The following is a 20,382-nucleotide window of genomic DNA, read 5'->3' on the forward strand; positions in this document are numbered from 1 at the left end:
AAAAATATTGCTTCTCTGGAATTGGTGAAAGTAAAAAAAAAATGTCCAATACTGGCTGCTCAAAATGGTTGAACCTTTTTAGTTTTGAGCACTGAGAACATCGACCTTTTTGAAGTATTCAAGTCCAAAAAAGGCTTTGACAAAGACAACCCAGTAAACGTCTTCAGTGGAAAGTGGAAACTAGGTCCGAAGTGCATTTAGATAGATTATACCAGGGTGGTCGTCTGACAAAGACTGGAATGGCTTGAACTGGAGACGAAGGAGCACATTACCCAGAGCAGCGCACCGGAACTCATGGTATCCCACAATTCCGTTCACGCGCGAGGACGGAGGAAACCGCAGAATTTTTTTTCTTTTTTTTTAAATTTTTATTAAACATATAGAATTTACAGATACAAATACAACAAGAGGATCAGAATCATGTACAAGAAAAAAAAACGCAGCAGAAAAAAGCATTTAACTACCAGAGGTAATTAAGTAATTATGTGATCAAATTGTATATTTTACACGTATCATATTTTCCTTGCTTTAATATTTCTCAATTATTTATAAAATTTAGTTTCAACAGGCATGCGTTTCCTGTAAAATATAAAACTCAGCACACAGTTTTTTACAAAAAAAACCCGCAGAATTGCACCTCTTCCGTTCAAAAGCTGTTTCACATGGGCTCCTGCTGATCTTCAACCTATCTTGGCGGCTCTCCTCCTGTCCCCACCTCTTCTTCTGTATGACTGGCTGCTACAGCTCTCCAGCATAACCTCGGCGCTTCTCGATTCGTCGGAAAACACGTACATCATTCACTAATGTAGTTAGGTCGATTTGTAGAGTAGGCTCACTTGGTGCTTGCAGGGTATTTCTAGTCTCTCCTTGTGTTGAGAATCTGTAGCAAGCTTTTTATTTGTTTTTTTAAGTGTTTCAATCCTAAATATACATTATGGATAGTATGAAAGACGGTTGGTTCACTGAAACGTGTACGCTATGGCCGGGTCAAGCGATGAGTCTTCAAGTCGAAGAGGTTTTGTATCATCAGAAATCCAAATTTCAGGATGTTATGGTTTTTAAGAGGTAAGTAATTATTTTTGCATTTTTATTTCATCATACGACCACTATCACCACTCGCTTCTGCATAAATCATAACCCATAACGATGGCACTGATTTACGCAGTTTTACGACTTACCAGAACTGGGAGGTTTGTGTTGAAGACCACGCGTTTTGAACGCTTACATGGACGGAGTGTATTTTTGTATGAATGCCAGCTAAATGAGAACTTGCGTTTCTTGCGTTATTTTAGTACAGTACCTTGCTGAGCGCTCCCATAATTAAGAAAGATAAAGGTGGTTATGTCGCTGTTTTGTGAGAAACGTGCTTTATTAACGTCTGAAAGGCTCGAGTCCTTTTGCACGTCAGGAATTGGGCACATTTCATCTATTAGAGTGAGGTCTGGCTAAAAAAATGCATTACTGTTTTGCAAAAGACGACGGTGTTATTGCAAATGCGTTCCCTCACATTAAAACTCCCAAATGTATTTTGCAATTATTCCTGGACACAGCTCCTTCCCTGAACCTTATTTTAATATGATGGGTGACTGTGGATACTGAAGTAGGTGTTTTTCAATGCCCAGCCAGGACTGTGGAAAAACTTATTTTTCAGCAAAGCAAGGGTAGTCCTGGAATGATCGATATCAAGATGAAAGTCCAGACGTTGGGATTGAACAGTGAAACGATCAAGGTCTGGATTTAGAAAAACAAACGTGTTATTTGGTCGTTTCTGGCTCATTGCAAGACTGCTGTAGAGCAGTAGGTTAAGACATTTAAAAGATAAGATAAGATCACTTTATAAGCCATATCTTTTCGCGTACCCCAGCTTGCTTTACATGAGACACACAGGCGGGGAGAGAGAAGCCTGGGGTCAGAGTGCAGGGTCAGCCATTTATACGGTGCCCCTGGAGTAGCTGGAGTTAAGGGCCTTGCTCAGGGGCCCAACGGAGTAGGATTCCTCTGCTTGCCACAGGATTTGAACCGGCAACCTTCCAGCCACAGGGTGTGTGGTCTGTAGGGGCACGTTTGCCCTAAGAAGTGACCGGGGAAAAAAACATCGCACTCCCTGAAGAATTCAGGTGTATTAAAGAAACATTTTAATACAGACCAGTAGACAGACCTGTTTTCTGTGAAAACAACAGTTAATCTTCACAGGTAGTTCCAAGTAGGGAGCTGCGTCAGTATGCATAGGCTGCAAAGGAACAAGTCTAAGCTTATTCCATGCTGGAAAGAGAAGAAAAGAAACACCTTTTGACTGTGGAGCACACCTTATTTTAATATGATGCACACCACACCTGAAGAGGGCTCCCCACCCGAAACCTTGTGTTAATTTACACATTTTCTTTTTCAGTTGCAGTTTTCCAGCCGTTTGAAAAGAAGTGCCTTCGATGCTAAGGCTAAGGCTTCAGACACCTTGTATTTGTTGAGTGAGCTCCAGTGCTGTAAACAAAACACATGCCCTTTTTTACAAGGTTCTCCAGTTAGTTTTGTGTACAGGTTCCAGCATTAAGTTTTACAATTTAGAAACCACAAATAAGACAATAGCAGGGATCACTAGAAGGATTGAGTTGGACAGAAGATCGATCCCTCTTCCAGGCTGGCAGGCCATTGCCTTAAATACAGACCCTGCAGTGCCTGGACAAAGCTTGCTTTGCTTTTTTGAGTAAATTCTGCAGAGGCTGGTAGGCAAAGAAAACAATATTATATATTTCACTTTGTCTGCTTTTGGTTAGGCACTACCGCACCTTATAAATCCTAACATGGCTTCACAGCGTCATCGCAGTTTGGTTTAATGCCCAATGAATGCAGACTTGGACACTTTTTCGCTCTTGGTAGTTCTGTTGCCTGATTTCACAGTGTTCTGGTGTTAAATGCACATTGATGTAAAAGTTTAATTTGCTGACAAGTGAGTTTGTTTTTTGTTCTTTCCTTCTCTACAGCAAAACATATGGCAATGTTCTGGTTTTGGATGGTGTTATCCAGTGTACCGAACGGGATGAATTTTCCTACCAGGAAATGATTGCCAATCTACCTCTGTGCTGCCACCCCAATCCTAAAAAGGTACAGTTATCTTTGAAATTTACCCCTGGATTAAATAAAACGCATCTAGGTGTGTCTGTGCTTGTGTCCCAAACGTGTTCCACCAATATTTCAGTGGCTTCTGCACAGAGTGCCTGTACTTACATCAGACAGCAGGTGGCGCACGTCTTTCTGCATAGGAGCCTGAGCTTGCTCGGCCTGCGATGGTACAGTGGTGTATGACGACATCAGAAACAAGTGCGTCAAACGCCATTGCAAAGACGCACAGCAGTGTAAGCCGCCAATGGAAAAATAAGTCTTCGAGTACGGTTTTACCTCCTGGCTTCCACTGGGAGCTGGAGCCCTTTCCTTCCCTGCGCTTGCTCGTCCCAGAGTGGATTATGGGAAGGCCGCTCGTACATTGGCAAGCAGGTGGCCCCCTGGGAGTTTTTGTGTCATAAGCGTCTGTGACAAACGTCGCCCTCATATTTCAGGCAGTTAAGAAGACGCATTCTGAAACAGCTTTGGCAGTGTTTACAATCCAGATCTATACTGGAATGCATCCCCCTGTCTGCTCACTTGGGAAAATCAGAGCACATGCAAATCAGAGCACACCTGAAGAAGGCTCCACGGACGAAAGTTGTGTTTTCTTTTCTTTTTTTCAGCATGGAATAAACCTGTTACTTGTTCCTTTGCAGCCTACGCATGCTGACGCAGCTCCCCACCTGAACTACTACATGCAAATTTTCTTTGATTCTATTGATGGTTGTTAGTGGTGTCATGGTGGCGCTTTCATCGCATGTGATTTCTGACCAGTGCTTCAATCTGGGAGTGCTGGGCGGACGAGAACCTCGATTTCATTTGACCATCACTCATACAAGGGGCCTGACCTGGGACCCCGAGAGTGTAAAATGAAGCCAGCGAGGCTGGGGCTGCATGGCTCTGCGTGCACTCGTCCGACCGGACAGCCGTTTCTCACGAGAGCCCGCCGGCTCCGGTGCCGCTCTCGTTCCAGGTGCTGATCATCGGCGGAGGGGACGGCGGGGTCCTGCGGGAGGTGGTGAAGCACCCCCTGGTGGAGTCCGTGGTGCAGTGCGAGATCGATGAGGTAGGCTGGAGCACTGTGCTCTGGTGAATCGGCACAACTGATTTATTACTGGGATTTACTTTGATCACTTTCACTGTCGTCATAAATTGATATTGGACAAAACATTAGGGACTCCACAGTCGGATAGATTGACTGCTTTGGCAGCAGCTATGTTCTGTTAATGCGAGGAGCATGAAACAACCTTTCAACTCATTTCCTGGGTAGAACAGCCCCAGGACCCCAATCATGGTGGCAGAACCAGGGCGTCCTGCAGTTCAGTGTCTCACCAGTAGGCGTCGCTGGGAGCTCAGCTCAAGGCTATCCTTGCTTGATTAGAGGGGTGCCGGGCTGTCCATGTTTCAGATGCCTGGGAAGTACATGGCACATCGTGTTCGATCCGTTTTTGCTCTTCTCGCAGTCCTGACACATTATTTGATGCAACTTCTTAAAGTTTTGGCCAGAGGGTGTACTTCTGCGTGAATTATTGCCGAGACATCTCATTTGGGCTGAAGTTAATCTTACTGATACGGCTCTGTGCACAGATTCTGATTTCTGCGTTTTGCTTTTCCTGAATTCCTTGGAGGGGTGTATGCAGAGCTTCTTTTTAATGAGATCAGTTTTTTTTTTTTTAGTACTGAAGGATGATTCACCTTTCCATTACAGAAATGTGTGTTTATTGGAAAGGAGTGGAATGTGTCCTAAAGGCAACGCACGCAGATGACCCAAATTAACCTTAGCAGATGACTAATTATTGGGATTAGCTGGTGGAGGCTCTTACTGCTACCAGCATAACACCTACCCTTGTACCACTTTCTGCAGGCCCCCTTTCAGGCTCTTCCCTGAACCTGTTGAGCTTGTACCATCCCCCCTTAACTAACACAGCTTCCATCATATTTATTGTCTTCCCTTTTCTATTTGTCCTCCAAAGGGACACAACTAAACCAAGTGGCTTAACCCTGAGTAGGCTGTTGTGCAGTAGCTCAAATACAACACGGTTCCCCTCCCATCTTAAAATGTAAAGTAATTTGTATGCAACTACTTTTTATATATCAGGATTTTTATATTCGATATTTTAATTTAATTTTATGTAATACTTTAGCATGAGCGATCTCAACATGGATCTCGATTCGAAATATTTGTTGAAAGAAGGGCATGCAGGTGACAGATCACCCCGCTGAAAATCGGAATCCTCTGTTAGACCTGAGCCACCTTGTCATTTGTTTTTGCTTCTGTTACTAACTGCCTGCCTTTTTTTCTTATTTTAGGATGTTATCAATGTGTCTAAGAAGTACCTTCCTGGCATGGCAAAGGGCTTTTTCAGTCCGAAACTCACTCTGAATGTAGGAGATGGGTTTGAGTTCATGAAACAGAACCAAGATGCTTTTGATGTTATCATCACTGATTCCTCTGATCCTGTGGGTAAGAAAGATGTTTCAAATGGTTTCTGTTATCTTCATTTTAGCACTTGAAAACTTTTCCAGTGTGTTTCAGTCTGTGGTTTAAATGTGTACATTTCTGTGGTCATTTTCTGATGCTCGTATGCGCATGGACAGCCACGCTGGGTTTTATTCTCCTGTTTTGTTCCCAAAAAGTGAGAATATTTTTCTGCGCATGGAGGGATCCGTGTTTGATGATGACATTTTGAGCTGTTCAGAAAAAAAACGTGGGGGTGCATTTAACTCATCCTGTTTGTGCACAGCTTATTATTGGGAACAGTCTCAGCAGGGCAGAGTTTCTGAATCATTATTTCTGTTGCAGGTCCAGCTGAAAGCTTGTTCAAGGAGTCTTATTACCAGCTAATGAAGACAGCGTTGCGGGAGGGCGGGATTCTCTGTTGCCAAGGTGAAATTAACAAGATGTTTCTGGATCAGTACTGAAAAGCCATTATTAATCAAAAACAGTATGCATGTCCTTAAGTGCCATTGACTTTGTTTTTTGTTTTTTTATAGTTTTACAAATTATTAGCCATTTAATCCTAACCTTTTTCCGCTACTGTTTTTTTCTCTGTAGTTTTCCATCTTTTAAATAGCAGAAATCGTGGATAAAGCATTAACCCTCAGTGAGCATGTACTTTGTTTCTCTTGTGTCCAGCACATTTAATAGATAATCACGAGCCTGTCAAAGAGACTTGTCTACTTTGATGTCCTGTCTTCCTTTGTCTTTGCAGGAACTATTCTTTATTTTTTGCGAGTTCGAAAGAGGTTTGCTTGGTTGGGGCAGCTCTGCTCAGGTGACTCTGCAGCTTTTCTGTGTGTTGGCGTGTCCTGTGACCATTTCTGGTTCTGTTGTGTCCGTTCTGCAGGAGAATGCCAGTGGCTGCACCTGGAGCTGATAAAAGAGATGAGGACCTTCTGCAAGTCCCTGTTTCCTGTGGTGGACTATGCTTATTGTATGATCCCCACCTACCCCAGCGGGCAGATCGGATTCATGCTGTGCAGTAAGAACTCTGTAAGTTACATGCTGCTAATCAGCTGCCCGTTGTGCTTCCTTTTATTTGTCCAGAAAGCCTAATAAATTCGACAGGTAAACATAGCTGCTGAGTGGGAGAGCCATGTTTGAACTCCTGTTTTTACAGTCCCACAGTACTGGATTTCTTCCATCATCAGTTTTCGTCCAGTACTAAGATGAATTTTTATGTCTGGTCCCCTGTCGTATATGTTAAAAGTATATGTCCTCTTAAAACTGTTCCTTTTGAACAAGCATGGGAAGATGTCGGCAATGAGTACCTTAGCTCTCCCCCTGTCCTAACTGTCCGGTGTATGGAATTTTGCTTTTTTGATAGACTACATAGACATTTTAATAGGAAACTGTCTTAATTGAGGAATTCAATTGAGGAATTGAGTTTTACATAGTGGTAACTAACTGCTTGCCGATCGTGTTTGTGTTCATTTTACCGAACGTCTATCAATTTTGTATGCTTGCAGGACACAAACTTTCGCGAGCCAGTGAGGACACTTTCAAGGGAAGAGGTGGACAGTATGAACCTCAAATATTACAATACAGAAATCCACCGAGCAGCATTTGTTCTTCCCGAATTTGCCAGGAAGGTAATTATTTGGGAGGGGTGAAGGGTTCTATAAAAAAAAGAGAAATATTAAAAGTCGAGCAATTACAAAAGGTCCACCAGATCCAATGCCATATAGTGCATTTGGGGTTCTCCTTCACAAGACCTTTCAGCTCAGCTGGTGCTTTTCCACTGTGATCCTTGAAGGACACAGTTTGGGTGGATGGGATGCTGCATTGTTAATAGGACATCAGTCTAAGGAGAACAGGGCACCTTTCTTTACACAGTGGGTTGTGGGAGGATGCAACCATCTACCCTGCCATGATGTCCAAGCCAGTAACTTGGATTCTTTCAAAAACTGCCTGGATGTTATCTTGAGACCGTTTATCTCCTTGGAACTATAAGAGATAGATGGGCTCGATTGCCTCCTCTCATTTGTAAGTCCTCTCGTGTATTGTGAGCATCATTATTGTGACTTGCAGTGTTTCCTTGTGTGGTATAATGAAGAAAGTGGTGAAAGCATTACTCACAGGCCCACAGCTGCACACATATTGGGTTCCTCCGAACAGCTCAACATGAGAGCGCTGGGAATGAAGGACGCAGACCTCAGAGCTAGTTTAAGGGGACCTTTTTCTTCCCCTCTCCTTCACGAAAGGGAGGAGGCTGTTTGGCCCATCTAGCCCATTCGGTAGTGAGCAGCTGATTGATCCCGGGATCTCATCCAGCTTTTTCGGCAGGGAAGCAGGGGCATCGGCTTCAACAACGTGGCCACACTACCACCGCCCTTTTCAGAAAGAACAGGAGGCACTTCTTTCTGTTCTGTTTCAAATGCACTTTTTAAAAATGCTGCAGTTTCTGCACATCCCGGTTTTTCAAAACGCCTCCTTAAACATCACTGCTGTGGGGCACGTCTCCCACAGAGCACCATGGTTTGCGGTATTCACGGCCGTAGTGTTGCAGCTGTGCCCATCAGGCCCTAACGTGCATCATCTCTTGTCCTGTTTCCTGCTACAGGTACTAAGTGAAGCATAAGGCTTTCGGGATAACCCGGTTTGTTGATAACATGGCCTTCAGTGCTGACCGAACGAAAACACCTCTTCACAGCTACTTGAACCTCTCTTGCGCTCTGGCACTCCGACCTTTCCTGCCCAGTGAATGGTATTCATTGGAGGACAGCTGGGGGAGGAGGAGGGGGTGGGTACAGGGCAGAGAACAAGGACAGTACCCCCATGGAAGGCTGTGCTTTCCAAACAGTACATTCTGTGCATTTCAGGAGTCTTAGTATTTTGTATCATTTTTGTTTTCTCAGTGATAAGTAATATGCATCTTCATCAAAGAGCTCAAGCCAGCGTTAATGAGTACTGGATTACCTTGGTTTTATTTTTCTGATTTTGTAATTGTGTTTCATGTTATTTCTTTATAGTGTTTTCAGGAGGCTTGGGGTTGTGGCTTTCCGACCGCAGTACGAGGAATCTGTGGCGTTTTGCCAAGTTACAATAATGTTGCATTGAATGCCAGTGTTGTCTGACCATGGGATCATGGGATACTATGTGGTTCTGATTCTTGGTGTCATGTGTGCATGACTCTTACCTCTTTACCTCTGAGCCAAGGGAGTTATTGTTTCAGTGAGTTCTGGGATCACTTTCTCACCTGAAGCGTACATGTGGTGATTGGAGTCCAAGCGGGGCCATTGTCAAGACAGGTTTAAGGAGAAAACTCAACTAAAAGGATTCATCATGGTGCATCATGTTTACCTTCATGAAGTATGTGCTTTTCACCCCTTCTCTTGCTCTGTGGGGAAAATGTAAAGTCCAAAAGGAATTGTGTTCTTTCGGGAGTTAGTTAATGATGCTCCCCTGATTGTTGGAATAGCCCAAACATGGCTGAAATGTGGAAGTGTCGCATGGAACTGTTTTCCCCAAATCCTGGATCGTTCACTTCATGGCAATGCATAAAGTTTTTTTGTGAATCTTTTAACAGCTAACGTTGATGCAGAACTGGGACTAAAACAGCCTTTAAATTGCAGTTATTGAAAGGGGTCTTCTGTCATCTTTCCGACTTCTCTTCATCTTCTTCAACTCACTCCGTTGTAATAACCTGTAATTGTTTTCAAATTAAAACCAATACGCTAATTATATCTGTGACTTTCATGCGTTTTGTTGTGCACAAGCTGGGTGGCCTGCTGCTCTATTAGAGTTGCAGGGATAATTTCTGTGCCTCTGACTCCTTATTGGGGTGAACGTGTTCAGTGGGTTGTGGGGGGATCTCCAGAGTGGCTCATCTAGCAAAGGCACTTGCCCAGAGTGAGCCGATTGAGTTTCCGGCCCTGTGAGTCACGGGTTCGAGCCATAGACAAGAGCCTCTGGAATAAAGCTACCATCAGCTGATACTCTGGCTTCTTTCAAGAAACAGCAGATGAGATTCTCGATACAATTACCATCAGCAGTCAAATGCGTGACCTAAGCTAAATGGTCTCTTCCTGGTCGTATCCTTTCTTACTGTTTGTATGCAAGAGCTGTTGAATGAGGTAGCTGAGACTTTACAAGGAGCTGAGCAGTGTGGTTATGGACTTTTTGGGAGGTGCCCTGTAATAGCGATGTCGTTCGTGTCCAGGTTTAGGGTAGGGTTGCGTTTGGGGGGAAAAAAACTGCAGGGAACTTAAGTATGGAGCTCGAGCATAAACCTCATGAGCTGAATATGAAGTGTTTGAGCTCAGAGACCCTGTCCGATTCAGAGCTACAATTATCAAGCCTGCCACCTATGTTGCAGTGTTAAATTTTAACTGTAGGCTTATTTCATATCTGTCAGTCCATTTTCTAAGTGCTCCACCCAGTTCAAGGTCACTGGGAGGCCAGAGCCTATCTCTGCAAACAACAGGTGCAAGGCAGGGCACTAACTGGACAGGACTCCAGTCCATAGCAGGGAACGCAGACACGCTCACACTCACACTAGGGCCCATTTCCCAGAAGCTAATTAACCTACCAATATGTCTTTGGACTGTTGGAGGAAATCCATACAAGCACAGGGGGAACATACAAACTCCAGATAGCATCCCAGGTCTGGAATTGAACCCAGGACCCCAGCACTGCTGTAATAAATATCTTGGGGGTGAATTGAAAAGGGTGATAAGGTGGTGCTGTCAGGTTGGCAGTTTGCGCTTTGCTGGTCGGGGGATTTCCCAGTCCCAAGGTGTATCCTGTTGAAATCCTTCATGAGTCCAAAGGGATTATCCTGGGGGACTTCTCTTGCATGGGGGGGGGAAAACTCCTTCAAGGCACTTCGGCTCACATTCTTAAACATTTCTTGGCATGTCCCACCAGATAGGTTTTTCTATTACATATAGTCAACACTCCAAAATATATGTTTTTCTATTACATATATATTGTCACAAGGATTTACTCACAAAGAAGTTATGTGCACAGTGAAATGGGCCATTTAGAGGAAAATAAATATCCCTCCAGAACAAAAGTGGTTTTTGGAGTGTATTGGTCTTAACGCAGGGAATAATGCAAGTGACCACCAGATGGCGCACTTCACGTTTGCATTACTGTGTTAAACATGCAACCTGACAAGCGTGGTAGAAGAGGAGTCAATTCGTCCCTGATCAGAAAGCTCCTTATTCCTGGTGAGGATAAAGAAACGGAGCCTCTAGAAAGCACAGGCCCCAAGGTTGGGCGACGCCCACAGGACACGTATATAAACAAACATAACGGGGACAATTTAGAGATTTAACCTCCAGAGCATGTCTCTGGGGGGTGAGGGGAGACGAGAGTAGTTGGAGAAAACCATGCAAAAATAGTGGGAACATGCAGGCTCCGCACAGCAGGTGGCCCAGCCTGGAATCAAAGCCAGAACCCTCGAGTTCTGAGGCAGCAGCACCGACTGTCACGTCACCATGTCACTCGCAGGCATTGCTGCTGCTTCATCCAGGGTCCATTTTCGTTTGCCTGCATTCAATTCATGTTGCAAGTTGGGTATAACAGCTTGTTGTTACTTGCGTTTTCTTTTTATCTCATAATATAGGTAGGTTTTTCTGAAGACGGCGGTACAAGATCCATCCGTTTTCTAACCGTTTCATCCTATACACGGTTGCGGGGCAGCCAGAACCAATCTCGTCAAGCAGTCGGCACCAGGCAGGTTACACCCTGGGCGGGACGCCAGTCCATTATAGGGCAAACACTGACCAGTTTCCCCAGAAGCCAGTGCTATGACATTCCCTATGTAAAGGGGGTTATTCAGGGTGCTGAAGCAAGTCCGAGCTGGAATCAGTGAAATAGTGTGGTTGCTAAAGGCAGACAACAGTAACTGTAGTCCATAGTTTAAGACAGGATCCACAGTTCTGTCTTTTCAGCCGTGAGTTAAATGAGAATTGTTTGTCGGTTGGTGCAGTTACACATGAAACTGTCCTGTGGTCATGTATGTGTGACAGCGGAGGTGGGGAAGTATTGTGCAGAAAACACAGCTGGCCTTCAGGGTAATTGGTACCACTCTTCCCTGACAGAAGTGCCACTGCTTCCCCAGTGGTCACCCTTAAATTTCCCCTTTAGAGCTCTTCTGACTTTCTACGAAATACTCACAGTACTTCTTAATAGAGAACATCATCTCCTCATCTCCACTTAATTAAGTAGGGCGCCTATGCGATGATTTGGAATAATCTTTTCCTTTAATTTAGTTTATATTACAGCTAAGTAAACAATTGCACTTTGTGATTCCATGAAGTAAAATGAGTTTTCTTGATAGGTAAATGTTTTTTTTATTGCACTGCATTATAATTGAATGCCCTATAGCTTATTTTTATTGTTTTGTTTATTCCTTCCTGTTTAAGATCAGTCGCCTGATTTTAGAGTACGTGTTTTATAGGAGAGTTCTGCCTTATGCTTCTTGGAAGATCTCTGAATGTAAAGAAAGTTGCTTAAAGCTGTATTATTTTTTATTAGCTTTAAGATGAATGACTCAAGCAGGTTGCAAACTACTTTTTCTCAATTTTCTGCGAGCTTTTGTCCTAACATCTTTAAAGCAGAGTTGGGTTTTAGACATCTAAATCCATACATTAGGACCACCAGGATGTTTTAGTGCCACAGGGCGCAGCAGGGCTGCACAAACTCCTGTGTGTAGCATCCCACTCAAATTAGCACTCGAGGCAAAACGATCCGCTGCAGAGCTTAATCTGCGGATTTCAGAGCTGGAGTGTTGACTCGCAAAAAAAAATGCACATACTGCGGGGACAGGGGAAAACCCGGCGAGACGGCTTGTGAGGGTGCCTGCTGATGTTCGCGCTGGTGTTTGAAGTTAGGCATTGGCAATGCAATTTATTTTTGACATCGGGGTCAATTGCCTTGAAATCTTCAAACGTCCTCTGTCTCGGATCTCCTCTGAGGGAATAGGGGCTTTCACGGAACAGCTCCCGAATTAATATTTCGATGTCCACAGGGCGAGAGTGAACCTCCGTCTCGTTACATGCACTAGAGCGGGCTTGATAGCGATCCTGCAACCATTTGAAGTTCATTTCATTTTTTTTATCAAGTAATAGGAGGAAAACAAATTCTGAAAAGGGGTTTTGTTTGGGACTGTTCATTTATATTCCTTCAGTGTGACGAGCGCTGCTGTTGTCGAAACAGTTTCTCCAGGGTGGCTGAGCCTAACGACGATGTCATGTTCGTGGGTTTTTTACCCCAAAGACAAGAAGGAATTAAGGATTTTAAGATGAAAGTTTTTTTTTGCCAAGATGTGATGCGGTAGTTACGTGGAGACCTGAAGCATGATGACTTTTCATATGAAACCTCAAGAAATTGCTCATGCCATCTTGTTTAAAGTAGCATTGTGAAGTGGCTAGTGTAAACTGTTATATTCATCAATTACAAATGGTAAGATGGTTAGTAAGATGCATTAAGCGAAAATGCTACATCATTAATGTTTTATGTATTACTATGGTAAGAAAGAACAGCGCATTTACAGTACTTCATTTATTTAACAAAATAAATGTCATTGCTGGGCGTTGACTGATGTCCCATCAACACAATGGCAAAAAACATTTTTGAGCTGAAAAAGTGGCAATGCACATAAATTCATTGAGGCACTCATTTTAGAATTAACCGGTATGTTTTTTTTTAATTATTTGTAACACTTATTGCATATTTTTATTGTATATAACACCACATAACATAGAGCATAACACAGAAAATAACATTAATAGCTGTCTCTCCCCCGAAAACGTTCACGTTGTTGAGACGTCAGAACATAAGAGAGGTTTGGAAGCAACAGGAGCTTTCTAGACAGTGTGCTAGCCAGCAGCGAGTTGATTTCATCCATACTTTTCTTGAAAGGAGCCAGGGTGTCAGCCATAATAACACAGGACTGGAGGAACTGGAACTGGAAGAACAGAAAGTGCTAGGGTATCTTGAAAGGGAGTGGGATAAATGTGAGAGGACGGTAGGTTCAGATGAAACGAAAACTCTTGTCCGAACTGCGCTGGTCAGGTGACTGAGGACAGCAAGTCATTCTACACAGCTTCCATGTGGTCAGCTGAGTGAGGGCAGCAGGATACTCCCCACAGCTGTCTGGAGAATGTAGTTCAGACAAGAGTCTCCATGTTGTCCTCCCAACCCTCTCACACACAGAAAGTTAGCTTCACATGATCCAGAGGTTCTGTGAGTTGTGTCTTTGGATGGGTTAAGAAAGAATGTGGGGTCAGTGTTAGAGATCCTGCAAGGAAAGTCACTGTCCCTCCTGTGTTCTGGTTACAGTAAATGAAAGTTTCCATTTTAAAAATGGCACCAGGCCTTTCCTGCTCATGTGGTGAAATCAGTGAAGAGGATTGTACACGTTGCAGGTTTTATCAAAACCATACTGGAGCAGGACCTGAAGTGCTTTGTTCTCATATCGTGATGGAAAGTATTACCTTGTCTCATTTTCCCAATGACATAGCCATGATTATTTAATTTCTTGTTTTTTTCTAGCGTTGCCACTGATGCAGATAATTGAGTTTTAAGGTAATTCACTGGTTTGCTTGTCTCAGCGCCCACTGTCTCCTTTAGTACCATTATTCTTGAATCCCTCTGATAAATAAGAGGAATAATGAGTACAGGAACAACGCAGCACCTGCCTTAATATTAGGCTGTTGTTTTTGTCAGCTGAAAGTCGGTAAAAGATAGGGTTTTTATCCTTTTGTCTTTGTGGGTTTTTTTTCCTAGGAAACCCTCAAGGCTGTTTTCTGTCTCTGCAAACCGAGGAGATGTTGCTCTCTGCCACTTGAGGTGTCAGACAGTTCGATATCCTGCTAGGGGCAGCTGTGCCAAAAAGCACATATTGCCAAACAGCAGCCTCTGCTGAGAAACGTACTGCATATGTTGACAATTCAGAGAACAATGTTCCGAGTTCTGACAAAAAAGGTATAATACATCCCTTAAAACAGACTGGCTGCAATATGCATTCGTGTGTTTTTCCACTGGTGATCCTTTCATCATTTGGATGTAGAACTTTATCCTGTCAGGATGATGCCTACCAAACCATTTTTTTCCCCCATTTAAATATTTGCATTCAAATATGAAAAAGGTGTCATCAGAAAATGTGCAGGAATCAGTTCTGACATCAGGTTTGGAATGACTGTTTACATTGGAAATGTAAAGGAGGCCGGATTCACGAAATATAGCCTGAGGTGTTACTCAAAGTGAAAGACAGCTTGGTGATCTCCTCTTCATGAACACATGACATTACTTATTCCACACTGAAAATTAACAATCCACTGTAAATTTTTGCAAAACCTCGGGGTGCTCTAGTAACTTGCTAATGAGAACCTTTGTGTTTCCTCTTGCTCCATCTCAGATCTCACAGTCAAGTCTCACTTAACTTTACAAGGACAAAAACTTTGTGAAATTTCGGGTGCATTGAGAAAGGTTTTATTTTACTTTAAACATAGTCCAGTTTGTTTTTCTTCTCCTAGCTGATGCATAATCGTCATTTTGTTTGACCGGCTCCGGCAGGGCGTGCTGGGTCTTTCAGAGCAAGAATACAGGGATGGTTGTGTTGGGTGCATGGTTTTTCAGAAAGTGATCTTAAAATAAAATGGCGCTCTCCAAATTGTTCGAGATTGTCTTCTTTGGAAAGTGGCTCTGTTAATGCCTGTACCTGTTACAGTGTGTGCCAGTGGGAAAAGAAAACCCCACAAGTCGTCCTTTTCAGCCTCGCGAGGAACAGGTATCTTGAGACGAAAATGAGATAGATGACTAAACACACGAGCAAAGTGAGGTCAGGTAGTGGAGGGGTTAATCGTTTCCGCAAGTGTCGCCTGTGTCTGATCCACACTTAATTTTGTCCCCCCCACCCCCGCGCCCCAACAACTGCGTCAGTAACTGCCTCGGCAAGGGGTATAAAAGGAGCTGGAGCCTCTGAGCGGCAGCAAGAGGAAATCCCTGAATCCGAGAGACCGCAGAAGCACCTCGAGTCTCCAGCGCTCAGCCTCGTACCTCCTCCTACACACACCTCTCAGCATGCAGCTCCTTGCTAGCCTGGCGTCGCTAATGCTAGTGGTGTACAGTGTGAGAGCAGCCGCCGTCCTGCCTGGTGAGGAGAGAGCCACACTACACACTAAGGTGAGCGGGTCTCCACGGGGGTAGGAGGCAGCACTGGTGTATCCGGACAGGGGACTGGGCAGCGCTCGGAGCAGAATCTGGTTCAAGACCATGATGTGCTGCTCTTAAATCTATTTGAAAATGGCTAAAAGTCACTTTTTTTGCAAGATTTCACATGGATGTTTTCTTCTGTTAATCAGGGCATTCCTTTAAATATATCCAATATACTGTAAATGCATGTCTAAGGGAAGCTGAGCAATATATATGCATGGCTAAGAGAACGTTTGTGTTCTATTTGTGCAGCAGATTTTCAGAAGGAAGCGACCTGAGTAAGAAAGTGATTATTCTTTGGAAGGAAAATCCCATTAAATAATTACTGATAAGGGGAAGGAATTACTGGATAATATTTATTGTTATTTGTATGGAACAGGAAAAACTTAAGCGTTAGATGACTCAAGAATGAGTAGATTGAAAAAATGAATTGCAACCGGTTTTCAGAATTAATTGATAAACTCCTTTTATTTAAGAGCAAAAAGATCAAGCAACTTTGACAACGAAAACTGAAACATAAAATAAAACAGTGGCCACAGGAGATTATATTCTGGGACTTTTTAATAGCTAAAATGTTACTTCATTATATTTAATTATGAAGTAATAAAATTCATTTTATTTATTTTATGAAAATATTGCAGTATAAAGTAACTTGTTTAAATTATGTTTTAAGAAGCCTCCTTAAGATGGAGCCAGAATGCTGAAACTTCAATTTGAAAATAAATTAAGAATGAAAACATTAAAAATAAAATCATTATTACTATTTTATTACTGTACAAATGAAAGTAAGATTATTCTAATTGGTAATAAAAGTTAGATGACTGAACATAAGAAAGTGACGGCAGTTGTTTGTAGAATATTTTATTTCAATTTGGGGGAAAAAATGAAATGAAAAAATAAGGTATTCAGGAACAAAGAAGCAACAGTTAGCTTGTCATCAAATGGTCATCTAGGGTACACCTTTATGATAAAATCACTTAACTAGCTGCATTACAAAATATTGAAATTATAACATTTTGGTCAGAATATTTCTAATGGATATTTCCTATTAATTTCAGTGAATGAGATGCTTATATGCAATACTGAGAGACAAATGTGAAAAAATGCTTGAAATATTTGTTTTTTGTAATTATGGAGACCATGATTTTGCATCTTTCGTCTTGACAACATATGAAAAGGCATTTCTTGGTGCATTTACTCTGCCATTCATCGCTAATTACCCGCATTTATATTAATTTGCCTGATAGCGATTATGTACAGCTTGAAGCGAAGTTGAAGCTGCTTAAATAATCCTAGAACAGATGCTGAGAAATACTGGCGTTCAGCTTACTTTACAATTAGACGTCAGTCAGTGATTGCTGCCGCTCAGGAGAGCCAGAATGACAAGTTGGAGCTTTAGAACTGAAGTATTTTAATAGGCTTGTCTTTCTACTGTGCGTTAGCGTTACATATTAACGAAACGGAAGCTGGTTTTCACCTCGTACTCACAGGCGAACTGGTCTGTTTCTGCAGGAGCTGAGCAAAGATCGCAAAGAGCTGATTCTCAAACTGATTTCTGGCTTGTTGGACGGAGCCGACAGTGCAATGCTGGCGGGAGACGTGGCGTCAGTGGATCTGGAGGAGCCTCTGGAGTCCAGGCTGGAGGAGAGAGCCGTCTATAACCGCCTGTCACAGCTGCCGCAGCGCGACCGCAAAGCCCCGTGTAAAAACTTCTTCTGGAAAACCTTCACCTCCTGCTAACAGTCCCAACCAAACCCCCCCGTTCTCGCCCGGCATCCCTGACATGAACTGTTTACTGACCCACACTGTAAATACCATCCGCAATTGTCTATAGAGGGTATTCCTGTGGACTCTTCTCAGTCTGTTAATTATTCTATTTATCTATTTATTATTGCATCAGAAATAATAAAGCATGGTTAAGATGTTTGTCTTTCAGTGTAAAAAGTGTCTCTTTTTTTTTGCTGGAATGTCTTTGACCTGCTTCTGACTTTACAGTGATTCTGGTCTAGTCCGGCACTTGTCCATCCCACAGAAAGTTGATCGTTCTGGAGTTCCTCAAAAATAAAACCACTGCTTGCATGTTTCTGAACCAGATTGTTCTGTTTAACCCCCAAAAATACAGTACTTTATGGAAACTGGTGGGGGTGAGGAGGTCATCACTTGATTTGGAGCCCAAGACAGTTTGTGTTGCAGATCCTGAAAGATTACAGTATATGGGAATGATTTTCAGAAAATAAATACTTTTTTAGGAATTTCTTAAGAACAAAACTAAACTTGCAATCATGGTAGAAGAAGATTAATTTCAGTTAAGGTCACTTTGTAGAATTACCTGATTAACAAGTCCAAAAACTCATTTAAGACCTCTTGAGGAGAAGACAGATGTTTGCTTCTTATTTCAGCTGTGTGCTGTACATGATAAAGTTAAGTATAATGATCAGATGTATCTGATTAATCAGGTAGAAGTTGTAATTTTTATAGAATTTTTAAGTGCAACAAATCAAAGATATGCTGAGATTAATAAAATCTTGGTTTACACTTGATGCCTGGTGTATTAAAAGTAAGCTTTCTGGGGTTAGAAAATAGTTTTCTAGGGTTTAGTAAAGATTGATGACCAAAGCACAGTTAAAAAATGTAAATAATTTGCTAGAAGAAGAAGATGTATTGTACGCTGAAATACACTTTAAAGAAGTTAGCCGAATGTCTGCAATACAAGGAGACTGTGGTGTGTCACAGATTAATTACACAGCAGGTCACGTGTTTTGTTCTTGTGTGCTCATCGTAGCAGTGAAGTACGGTGTAAATGTCAATATGTATATTACAACTTTTTGACAACGTTTTGTGGTCACGAAGGCCACATCAGCGCTCTGGTTATTTGTAAATGTGATGGGAATTCAGAGCTGTATTTGATGAGGCTTCACCAAGGCTCTGACTATCAGCTCTCCATGACACCACTGCCTGCTGCACTACACTAATGTTACAGAAAAAAGTTAATTTTCATGGAATAAAATTGGAGGAGAAACACTGGAGGCAGTAAAACAAAGAGTGAAAGCTGGATGGAACAAGTGGAGAGAAATAACTGGAATAATCTGCGACCGGAAAATTCCTAGAAAGTTAAAGTGCAAAATGTACAAGACTGTGATTAGACCTGTGCTACTATATGGAGCTGAATGCTTGGCAGTTGGAAAGAGAGAAGAGAACTTGATGAGAAGAACTGAAATGAGGATGTTGAGATGGATTCTGCAGATTTCAATGAAGGATAAGATCAGAAATGAAGAAATCCGTAGACGATGTAGGGTGGTGGATGTAGTTGAGAAGATGCGAGAGGCGAGGTTACGGTGGTATGGACATGAGGAGGGACGTTGAGGAAGTAACAAAGAGGGTAGTGGAATCTGAGGTGGAAGGTAACAGGGGAAGAGGCAGGCCTAGAAAGAGATGGATAGATTGCGTGAGAAAAGATATGGAGGTATGTGAAGTGAGTGAGGAAGATGTGCTCGACAGAGACAAGTGGAGAAGAGCAGCCAAAGCAGCTGACCCCAGGACAGTCTGGGACTAAGGCTGTGAAGAAGAAGAAGAAGAAGAAGAAGAAGAAGAAGAAGAAAGACCCATGGTTTATTTTTAGAATGAAAGATGTTGGAATATTGGAGATCAACATTTAGAACTGATGAAGGCTAAAATAGATACATTTGCATTAGGTCTAATCTTAGGAGGAAGAACAAAACAGACAAGTGCTTTACTAAGAGGTCTGCAGAAAACTGTTTGTGAAGTATTTTCCATCACTGCGCCCATAGTTTTTATGAACTGCTTCATAAACTCTAAGATATATATATATACTTATTCTCTTCCTGTGCTGTTTAGTGTTCCAAAAAAATTGGGTTAAAAGGTACTCCTAAAACCACTTTTCACAGAGTCCATCATAATGCAGTTTAATCAGTGTATCAATGTTGTTTTCTTATTTCATGTTAAAATCTATACTACCAACAACAACTGAGAGGCTGTAAAGCATTTTTTTCCTTTTTTTTACAGAACTGGAAACAGTTTTCAGTCACAGCTGCCTCTAATGCTGGTACAGAGCAATACAGAGCAACAGGTTAATCTGCAGGTGAGTAAATATAAATTAATTTAGCTGCTTATTGGCTGGAGATGAAACTGCATCTACAGTAGCAGGATGCACATTAGGATTTTGGCAGCCATTGAGAATCACACATCGCAGCTTTTAGAATCCAGGTAAGAAACTGGAGGGTCAATGGGCAAACATTTTTGTGTGTCCTGGGTTTGATCCCAGACTTAGGTACTGTCTGTGTGGTGTCTGCATGTTCTCCTTATATTCAAAGTACTGTTTTTTCTCCAAGCGCTCCAGTTGACGTCTCTCCATTTTTCTGTGTCCAGAGACAGGCTGAAATCTCGTCTTATGCCGTATGCTTCTAGTATAGACTCTGGGTAGTCATGACCTGTACCAAGACTGAGTGGATGGATAGAAACAGTCTGGCCTGTCATAATCAGATTCCAGACAGAGCACAACAACCAAGCCCAAAACTATCCATCCATATATTAGCCAAATAAGCCAGTTGGGCAAAATGTCCTCCTGTTCTTTGCAAACTGTCGTATATTCTCACGTG

At 42.5% G+C, this 20,382-nt stretch overlaps 2 protein-coding genes across 2 annotated transcripts; both read left to right on the forward strand.

Annotated features, from left to right (window-relative positions):
• The first annotated feature begins 802 nt into the window (after positions 1 to 802).
• srm (spermidine synthase) lies at positions 803 to 9,283 on the forward strand. The gene is made up of 8 exons (XM_088937969.1): positions 803 to 1,065; positions 2,979 to 3,099; positions 4,073 to 4,165; positions 5,410 to 5,563; positions 5,903 to 5,986; positions 6,447 to 6,592; positions 7,069 to 7,191; positions 8,163 to 9,283. Exons 1-8 carry the CDS (start codon positions 935 to 937, stop codon positions 8,178 to 8,180), a joined length of 870 nt encoding a protein of 289 aa, XP_088794095.1. The 5' UTR covers positions 803 to 934; the 3' UTR covers positions 8,181 to 9,283.
• Positions 9,284 to 15,493: 6,210 nt separating this feature from the next.
• On the forward strand, positions 15,494 to 17,696 carry LOC148817638 (somatostatin-1B-like). Its single transcript, XM_088937970.1, has 2 exons — positions 15,494 to 15,736; positions 17,279 to 17,696. The coding sequence occupies exons 1-2, from the start codon at positions 15,635 to 15,637 to the stop codon at positions 17,504 to 17,506; spliced, it is 330 nt and encodes a 109-aa protein (XP_088794096.1). The 5' UTR covers positions 15,494 to 15,634; the 3' UTR covers positions 17,507 to 17,696.
• The last annotated feature ends 2,686 nt before the right edge of the window (positions 17,697 to 20,382 follow it).

This window comes from Atractosteus spatula, chromosome 20 (assembly GCF_055471065.1).
Source record: "Atractosteus spatula isolate fAtrSpa1 chromosome 20, fAtrSpa1.hap1, whole genome shotgun sequence".
NCBI classification, from domain to species: domain Eukaryota; kingdom Metazoa; phylum Chordata; class Actinopteri; order Semionotiformes; family Lepisosteidae; genus Atractosteus; species Atractosteus spatula.

What these genes read in the sequence shown, in the direction of transcription:
- LOC148817638 (XM_088937970.1), top strand. Translation starts at nt 15,635, where the DNA reads ATGCAGCTCCTTGCTAGCCTGGCGTCGCTAATGCTAGTGGTGTACAGT. An exon ending in GAGCCACACTACACACTAAG is followed by an intron (nt 15,737 to 17,278) that starts GTGAGCGGGTCT and finishes CTGTTTCTGCAG; the next exon opens with GAGCTGAGCAAAGATCGCAA.
- srm (XM_088937969.1), top strand. Translation starts at nt 935, where the DNA reads ATGGATAGTATGAAAGACGGTTGGTTCACTGAAACGTGTACGCTATGG. An exon ending in TGCAGTGCGAGATCGATGAG is followed by an intron (nt 4,166 to 5,409) that starts GTAGGCTGGAGC and finishes TTCTTATTTTAG; the next exon opens with GATGTTATCAATGTGTCTAA. An exon ending in CGGGATTCTCTGTTGCCAAG is followed by an intron (nt 5,987 to 6,446) that starts GTGAAATTAACA and finishes TCCGTTCTGCAG; the next exon opens with GAGAATGCCAGTGGCTGCAC.